This window comes from Echinops telfairi, unplaced genomic scaffold (assembly GCF_000313985.2).
Source record: "Echinops telfairi isolate 266 unplaced genomic scaffold, ASM31398v2 ScPeMD7_7424;HRSCAF=8462, whole genome shotgun sequence".
In the NCBI taxonomy this organism is placed as follows: Eukaryota; Metazoa; Chordata; class Mammalia; order Afrosoricida; family Tenrecidae; genus Echinops; species Echinops telfairi.
The window spans coordinates 77,261,315-77,271,250 of NW_022111324.1; the positions used below are offsets into that span (position 1 = coordinate 77,261,315).

The window sequence follows — 9,936 nt, forward strand, 5'->3', positions numbered from 1 at the left end:
CTAGATGGCCGCTTGTTTGCCTTCAAGCCTTTAAGACCCCAGATGCTATATCTTTTGATAGCCGGGCACCATCAGCTTTCTTTACCACATTTGCTTATGCACACGTCTGTCTTCAGCGATGTGTGGAAGGTGGGTCTCATGAAATGACCGTTGAGCTGAGCAAGGTGCTCTTGTATTAAGGGAATGCGCATGAGGAGGCCCACTGTCCACCTGCCACCCTACAACTAAACCTATAAATATATGCACCTAGGTCCATTTCTCCCATAATCTTAAATATATTTACATATGTACATGTCTGTATTTAGGCTTCTATATATGCCCTTTGCCTCCTACTCCTTTCTTCTATTTCCTTACGCTTTCCTCCTGTCCCATTACCATGTTCAGCCGTCATCCTGGTTTCGGTAATTCCTCGCAGTTTCCTTTCCCTTGGTCACTCCCTACCAGTCCTCCCATCCCTCCCTGCCATTGGTTTTGAACCATTCATTGTTCCCTTGTCCCTGGGTTGGCCAACTCCTCCTCTCTTCCCCTACCTCCCACACTTCATGTCCCTCTGGGGCGATTTGTCCCTTTATTTTCTTCTCACATTTTTTTTTTTTGTCCAGCCTCTCTTATCTAGGTGGAATTTGCTTGAGTTTAATTAGAGTGAAAGGCTTTTAGACTGCGACCAAACTCCCCAGCTGCCTCTACTACGGGCAGAATGTTGGCAGGTTCAGGGCTGGGAGAAAATTTGCCCCTAACTCCAGATCCCTTAGGGGTCCTGGGTGCACTGGGAACGACGGTCTCTACTGCTCCTCAGAAGGAAAAATGCTCTAATATATGGCATCTCCGCCCACTTCCCCATCCTTCTACAGAAATGTTGTAACTGAATCAGCGTTGGAAGGGAAAGTGTACCATTCTCTGACCACAATGCTCTTTTTACTAAAAGATATTATGGACAAATAGAGTTGAAAAAAAAATGAAATCACCTTCTGTTTGTCCAGCCTCTCTGGATCAAATCTATTCCAATTGGAGAGGATACATCTGAGGGGCCAATTCCTGGGTTTACGTGGGCGCACTCAGCCATCTAGATGGCTGGAACACAAAGCATACCACTGAGACTCAAAAAAGCTCTGGGAATCGAAATTCTCCTACCCTGCAGGCAACAGTGCCCCCATCCCCTCCCAGAAACCAAAGCTGGGGAAGGCATGCAAGCTCTCCGGAAGGCAGACACAGAAAGGCAGACGTGAAGTCCTATATACCAGTAAGAACAAAAGAAAAGACAGACACAAAGAACGGGGCTGTGGTAATACATTATGAGTGTCCCTGTGAGTCAGTTCCGGGGACCATCCACTCCCATGGTGTTTTGGTGGGAGGAGAACAGCCCAGCTTCCTTTAGCTACATGCCGTCTCCCAAGGGTGCTGAGGTGAAAAAGAGTCCAGAAGGTACCCCAAAACTTCGCATGTGAGGGCCCACTTCAAGAAATTATCTGGAGCCAGCTTACCTTATATATCCGAGTCACAGCACCAATATGCTAGATCTCTCGTGGGAGAGATATACCTTGGTCTTGGCTCCGTGCGAGAAAGAATTCACACCAAAGCCTGGTTTGTGATCCAAGTGAGTTTATAGAGAATAGAAGTGGCACAAGTGCATGGGACAGTGGCTCAGCCACTCGGGCCGCATCCTGGCTGCTCTGGACCGCAGCCCAGTTCCCGCTGCACTGTGTCGGAGCCGCTGGGAGAGGGAGCACCAGAGCAAAGTCTCTGGCTTTTCAGGGGCCCCATTGGGAGTTGTGTTCAACAATACTGGCTGACCTAATTGGCTGACTCGAATTCACCTGGCTTAGATGGGCCGAGCCAGGTGTAACGCCCACCTAGGTGTACCACTCCTTCCTTGAACCTCTGAGCATGTGCAGTATACCACCCCTTTCTAGCTGGAAGCTGGAACCTCTGAGCATGCGTAATAGATGCTCCAGTCCCTATGCTAAGCTACCTAACAGAACCATAGCCTAGGTAAGTTGACACATAAGATTAACCATCACAACTATAAACTCTGACCTAGTCTACACAGTAAGGTGCGACTTTCCTAAGAAAGAGCCTTTGAATATGATAGTTGAAATGGGGGTAAGTAGGAGTTGGCAGGTACAGAATTAAGGGAGGAGTTTTAGGCCCAGGACAACAATCCCCCCAGGACTCTGAAGCTAGGTATATAATACTCTCTTGGAATTTAGGTCTAGATGACTGGAGCATAGGGAATGAGGGGCAGAACAATAAAGAATTTTTGGAAAATTATTCAGGAGACAAATTATGAAAACCTTAACAACCATATTAAGGATTTCAAATTAGAAAGTAATAGGAAATCAGAATTGCTCTAAGTTGGTCAGTGACATGATATTATTTATATTTGAGAAAAAATTATCCTACTGGCACCATTGTCAGTAAATTGGAGAGAAACCCAGAACAGATGCCTGGAGATCATGTAGGAGATAATTATAGTACTCTAGTGGGGAACTGATGGTATCTTTGACCCATTTATTTAAAATCACGTTTAGTCTTCATGGAATCTCAACTATACCACCTCCCCACCCCCACAGTGGAGAGACTTACCTAAGAAGGAAAAGAAAAACTATCACATGGTAACTACCTTTACCATTTATCGTCCTTTCACACCTGCCTTTAAATAAAATTTCACCTGCATTCCCAAATGGAAGAGGTTCAGTCCTAGTTCTTTCCCTTTTGTTGTAGCTTCCTATCCTCTTCCACCATCTCAGGCACTTCATTCCATTATCTCCCCTTCTCCCCACATCTTCTGAGCCTTTAACCTTTCTGCTACTACCAGCCAGTTGCCATCAGGCTACTTCAGATTCACAGTACAATGTGCGTGTCAGAGTAAGCGTTTTAATGCTGACTTTTTGAAAGCAGATCGCTAAGCCTTTCTTGTGAGGTGTCTGGGTGGTGCTGAGCCACCGACATTCCAGTTAGCAGCAGATCAAGTTCACTGTTCGCATGGAGTTATTTCTTCCACGACAGCCTCTCCCATAAACAGAAACATAGTTTCAGATTCATTTCATCTGCTGAAAGCAATCATCTTTTTTTCTAATCTAGGGACCCTCGGTCTTGGGTACACAAGATTTCTGGAAATCACATTGTCCAAACTGCACTTTAAGACATTACATCCGAACTTTTGAGATCCACACCGCACTCGTTTTGAAAGTTACTTAGGTGATTCCAATGTGCAGCCAAGGTTGAAAATGATCTTGTTAATCCCATATCCTTCCTTTTATTCTCCTTAATATTCGAGGTTCTTGAAAGATTTGCCCATGTACATTGTTACCTCTGTTTTCTCTTCAGCTCACTGCATTTGTGGGCCTTACCCACAGCAGATAAAATGACCAGCGCCATGTGTGCTAAACACATCCATGGACTACTTGTAGAGAATGGTTTAAAATTCTTAATCCTCATCCTGAAAGGTTCTCTTTCCTTGGTATCACTTCATCCATATTTCTAGATTTGGGAGAAATATGAGTTTAAATTAATTTTGAGATTAATGAAATAGACACATTTAGAAAGCAACTTAATAGAAGTTTCTAGAATTCAGCAGAGAATTAGGGACTCAGGTGTCTTTTATTCCATATCCAGGTAAACCTGTGGAAGTTAGCATCTCTGTAAAGTGGAAATCTGTCAGAGAAGGAAAACTCAAATATTTTCTACCAAAAGGAGTGATAGAAAACTGGTAAGACTTTTCAAAGGCAGAAAACTTGCAAGTCCTAGGAAAATAAGACAGTCCCCTCAAGTTCCCACTCTCACAGTTTTTACTGTGGATGCTCTTGTGGCCTGCAACTGTAGGTTTCTTTTTGATATTCCAAACAAGTTTATCTTTCCATCTTCCCAGTGGAACCCCTGTTCATCTCAGGGGCAATACTGTGTATGCAGTTGCCTAACTCAGAAACTTTGCTTTCATCCTTGTCTCCTCGCTTTCCTCAATCTAAACATTTCTGCAGCTGCCTTTCAGTTCTAGTGAATCCATCTCCTAAACATTTTGCATTACCCTGTCTCTCCATCCCTCTGCTACCCATAGTTTACCCTTGCATTGTCCCTACAGTCACTAATGGACTCCTTGCAGTCAATCTTGGCTCCTTCTCAACTGATCCCTAAACTATAGCCAGGGTGATCTTTTCAAAATGAGCTTCTCACCACGGGACAGTGTTACTCTGTTTTATATGGTTACTGTGAGTCATCATCGACTCAAAGGTACACAAAAACAACAACAACAACAAAACTTTGGACAATGAAATATTTTAAATTTTGACTTTCAATAAATAATGCTTATAATAGAAAAGCAAAAACAACCAATGTCTCAATATGCCAGTCTCTTGCTTTAATATGCTAAAATTTTGGCTCCTTTAACAGAGCTTATAGATTCTATATTATTATAGCTTTTATTGGTCTTTCCATTCTTCTTTTTTTAAAAAACTGAAAAATGTTTTATTGACATATAATTCACATATCATATAATTCAGTGTTTTAAACATATTAAAGATAGCTGTGCAATTATCCCCACAATCAATTTTAGGACATTTTCTTCATTCTTTTACTTATTATTTTTAATTCCCCATTTCCTCACAACATCCCCTGCCATACCATAAGAAACTATTAATCCAATTACTGTCCCTATAAATTTACCTCTCATGGATTCATGTAAAAAAAAAAAAATTTCAAGCAACAATAAAACAGAAAATCTTCCATAGAAAATAAACCAGAAAATAATAAAAACTAGAATAAATTTAAAATAGGTCAAAAGAGACAACAAACGATAAGTTGTTAAATTTTAACCTGATTGCATTTGCATTAATCTCCATTCCAATGCACTTTATCTGATAGCAAGGCTGTTTAATCCACTTGGGGAGATTGCAGTTGGACTTTGGGCTTTCACTGTTAATCATAGCCATATGCAAACTGATGCTCAGAATTTAAGCTCTAATACAGTTCCCTCCCCCAATCTTGAAATTTATTATTTACAGTCCTTGGATCACACAGGCTGGCATGCTTCTTCTGTGTGTACTCGATTGATACCTCACTTAGCTGGCTGCTTATTTTAAGACAAGCCTTTAAGAGTCCAATTCTCTTATTTATTTTTTTTTATTTTTCAATTCTCTTCTTTTTTATAGCCAGGCACCATCTGATTTCTTCACCACACTTTGCTATAGCCCCTATATCTTCAGTGATCTCTTTATGAGGACCAGTATTGAGTAGGGCCACATCATAAGACCTAATTGTTTTAACATTAGGGCTACAATTACATGCACTGGCTCTTCAATCCTTCTTGCATTCCCAATATAACCACCTGTTTGCACATCCCTAAACATGCAAGCATGCCAGTGTGCCACACTGTGTTTCCATTTCAGGCTTTGCATGTGCTGTTCTTTGCTATCTGCCTAGAATAATCATCTTCTGCTCTCTGACTGATCTTTCATGGTTCATCTTCATACTGTTTTTTCTCAGAGCTTCATAATGCTGAATTGGTAGCTACTTCTACCAATTCAAATGCATGTTGAATGGACAGTTTCCTCAGATTTATTGTCTATCCAACATATGATCAAGATACTCATTGCTCAGTACACACTGTGATATAGAATGTACTCTCTATCTCTCCCTAATATCATTTTACTGGTAAGGCCTGTGGCATTAGAAAGGTATACCCAAAGTAATGAGAACTCAAAGGAAAGAATGGAACCCTATCTCAAGAGATCATGGAAGACTCTGTGGCATTTAAGCACTAAAGAATAGATAGGAATTGGAGATCCAGAAGATTTGGAAGGATTTACTGATTATAACCAACATGAATAAGACATAAATGGATGCAAAGTTGTGAATTGAATATTGCATGTGAGATAAAATGGTAATAAAAGCAAAGACATTCTATTGTTCATAAATAGGGGATTTTTATTTTCTTGGTTTATAAACTAGAAATCTTTTATCTTGCCGAAGTGTCGTCTATAAAATACCCGGATGAGAATTGCTGACGTGATAGTGAAAAGAAAGACTAAACAATGACTTCATGAATAAAGGTAGCCTTGGAACTACAATGCACAAGCTTTAAAGCTTCTTTTGCCCAATATGAACCCTTAATAGTGATAAAAACCTCAGAGCAAAGAAAGCGCTCTAACCCAGAAGTGGCAGTGGCTTAGAGACAGTGGATGGTGAGGAAAGAAAGTGATTTTAGAATAAAAATGAATTACAAATTGATCTTTCTGTGACCTTAAACAACTTCCTTTCGCCTTCCTTCATTTCAGAGGAGTAAATAATGGACAAGGAGCCCTGGTGGTGTAATGGGTTGCATGTTGGGCTGCTAGGCCTGTAAAGATTCACAGTCTCAGAAATCCACAGGCCCCTGAGTCAGAATGAGCTGGATGGTAGTGAGCTTGATTGAGAAATGTGGATAACAAGTACTTTAAAGAATTGATAGAATTAAATGAGATAATGTTTTGAAAATACCTAACATAATGCCTGGCTTAGAATGGGTATTTAATAATTTTAACTTTTGATGGTTGCTATTCTGATTCATAGAGTAAAAGTAGTAGCCTTATTGGAGAGATTTTTTTAGGCCTTTTCCTGGTGAAAGCAGACAGACTTAGATATGAAGCCCAGCTTTTATTTTAGTATCTTGGATGAACTTGGGCAAAGTGCTTAGTTTTCTGAATCTCAGATTTTGCAAATCTAAAACGAGTCCAGTATAAAGCTTTCTTCAAGAGCATTAAAGAAGAGAATCAATATCAAGTCTAGCACCGGAGCTTAATCTAGGAAGGGAGACTGACAAGTTAATGTTAGCATTGCTATATAGTTGGTGCTAGAGCAAGTATCCGTGCTTTCCCAACAGTCAGGGCCCTTTGGGAGACTTTAGAGTTTCTTTCATTTGCTTCCCTCTTAGTTTATTCCTTCTATTTTTTATTTTAAAAATTCCATTTGTACTGAAATTCAGCATTAACTCTAGGAGAGTAGATTTCCACCTAGACAGGTTGAGCCATTCATCTGTGAATAGTATTTTCTGTGAGTTGGTCTACTGTCATCAGTAATAGTGCTTGGCTGCACTGAACCACTCACGTTTGTTAGTTTATTTAATCATTAATCATATACTTATTGAGCACTGTGTATACCTCAGACATTTCCTCAGTTTCCTGTGCAATAGTCAATTGCCAGAATACTTAATTCTTCTAAAGTGTATAGGGAGTATTGCTTCATACCATGTTTAGGGCTTTAGGGACTACTTCCATACAGAAATTTCTGTTAAATACTCCCAGTCTGGATGTCCTTGTCTCTTCCTTGCTCCTGTCAAAGTTTAAAGGACTTACCTGATGTCAGTGCCCTGGACATCCAGCAGTGTTGCAGCTGTGTCTGTGTTACTTCTGTCTCCACAACAGATGTGGTTGGAGAAGCTCCTGCCGGGTAATGTTGACTTCCAGATGGTGGGCGTGGGGAAAAGAAGGTGTGACAACAGGAGGGGAGACCTCAGGAAATGGGTGACAGGAGGGAGAAGACAGGTAGTGGACAGAGGAAAGATGTAACGGGTAGCACAAAGAGGGAACTGTATGGAAAGGGTGTGCCTTGATAGATGTCTGATAATAGAAACTGATGCATATTTTGCAATTAGAAAAATAAATATCTGAAGTTTTGCTTAAACATACACGTATACAAAGCTACTGTATTTATCATCTACAAAGCTTGTCTAACCCTGAGAAGAAAAATTAACCACCTGATACTTATGGAAGAAGCTCTGGTGGCACTGTCAGGAAGGCATTGGACAGCTAACTGAAAGATTGGCAGTTCAAACCCACCGAGGGAAAAAAATAAGGTGATCTGCTTCCATGAAGATTGACTCTTCAGAAACCCCAGATCGGTTTGCTGTGACTCAGAATTGACTTGATACCACTGAGTTTGTTCTGGTTTGGGATACTTCCAGAGTCCCTAAAAAAAGCCATTGATGCTAATTGTTAATTCATTAATCAAGTGTTAAGATCCTAGTGAAGAGCTTAAGGATTTTTCAACTACTCAGGGAACAAACAGCCCCTCAAAATAGAAAGCCAAAATACTTCTAGAGTCTGACTTTAGGGAACAGAAAGGTCTTACCTCACAGGTTTGAGATGCTCAAAATCCAACCCGGCGTTTTGGCCACAGAGATTATGTCTCTGTGCATCTGTTCAACGTCCTAGTGACTGCTGTTAATCTGGCATTTTTTGTTGCATATCAGTGCATCTGCTTCTGTCACCACATAGCGTTTTCCCCTGGATATCTCCCTCGGTGTAACTTTACTCACCTTTTATAAGACACCATTCCGTTTAGGACCCAACCTACTGTGGTGTGAGCTCACCAATAGGAAAAATAAAGCTTTGTTGCAAACATGATCATCTATACAGGCCTAGGAGTTAATACTTCAACATATATATTTTTGGGGACATAATTCAATTCATAGTAGATAATTACTGTGATAGAGGTATACACAGGTTGCTATAGAAACACATGTCAGAGTGATAGTCAAAATATTAAACAATCAGTACAGTACAATGACCATGAAAATGGATGCCAGCTATAAACCACCGAGATTGCTATACCAGTGCACATTAGTTGGATATCAACTTGAATATATGAAAGGGCATCTACTTAGTATGGGGACCCAGTGGTCAATGAAGGCTTCTTGGCGGAGTGGAAATGAAACCTGAGCCAAATCTGGTAGAACAATGGTTCTCAATCTGTGGGTCATGACCCTTTGGGAGTGGAACCACCCTTTCACAGGGGTCGCTTAAGATCATGGAAAACACATATTTCCTATGGTCTTAGGAACCAAGACACCGCTCCTCTATCCTTCTCCAGGTGGGTCCTCCCACATGCAGATACGCCCACATACGAGTACCAGGCGTGAAGACTGTTATTCCATGCTTCAAGACAAAATTTCATTGATTTGTAATTAGAAATAAATATATCACAATATATAATTACATATTGTTTTTGTTATTAATCACTATGCTTTCATTATGTTCAATTTATAACAATGAAAATACATCCTGCATATCAGATATTTGCATTACGATTCCTAACAGTAGCAAGATTACAGTTAGGAAGTAGCAATGAAAATAATTTTATGATTGGGGGGGGGGTCAACCACAACATAAGGAACTGTATTAAAGGGTCGCAGCATTAGGAAGGTTGAGAACCACTGTGGTAGAGGAAGTAGGAGGTAGCTGGTTAGATAATGGGAGAATTGATTGGGGAGGCTTGATTTACCCAATCAACCTTTTGTATGCCTCCCAGGTGGGAGTTGTTTGATTTCTCAGCACCTCATCCAAAATTTATTCTTAACTTAACTAGTTGTCTGATCTCTGTTACATTAAGATTTCAGTTAAAGCTGAAAGTTTACCAAAGTGAGCTTCAGACCAGAATTGTCATGGGAGTTAGATGAGATGGGGCGATAGAGAAATGGACATATGCAATCCATATAGAAAAATAACTAGCAAAAAGCCTAGTGACCATGCTGAGACTCTGCACTCAAGAAAAGTTTAGTACTTATTTTGTGAAATAATTAAATTATTTCTTCTTATAGATAATGACTTTGTCTCAGAATATTGCCCAACTGGAGGCCCAGATGGAAAAGACTTTAAGAGAGAAGACTTCAGCTACTAATCAACTAGAGGAAACGCAGCACCAGCTTGCTTCTAGGGAAAAGGATGTCACAGAGGTAGGAAGGAAATCTTAGTGAAATGATTACTTTGATAGATATATTTTTAAATGTTTCCTCAGTGTGCGTGCAAAGCTTTTACTGGTATCAGAGAAAATTTTGGAATAGATTTTTTAAACCTCAATAATAATATTTATATATGATGATGGGGAAATAGATCTATGTGCATATATTTATAGGTTTAGTATTAAGGTAGCAGATGGACATTGGGCCTCCACTCAAGTACTCCCTCA

At 40.2% G+C, this 9,936-nt stretch overlaps 1 protein-coding gene across 2 annotated transcripts in view; it reads left to right on the forward strand.

Moving 5' to 3' along the window:
- Positions 1 to 9,936, forward strand: part of SDCCAG8 (SHH signaling and ciliogenesis regulator SDCCAG8) — a 282,359-nt gene that overhangs the window by 67,933 nt on the left and 204,490 nt on the right. For both annotated transcript variants that reach the window (XM_013003961.3, XM_045298104.1), the window contains exon 11: positions 9,569 to 9,703. In XM_013003961.3, coding sequence (XP_012859415.3) covers positions 9,569 to 9,703 — 135 coding nt within the window. The remainder of the gene's footprint in view (positions 1 to 9,568; positions 9,704 to 9,936) is intronic.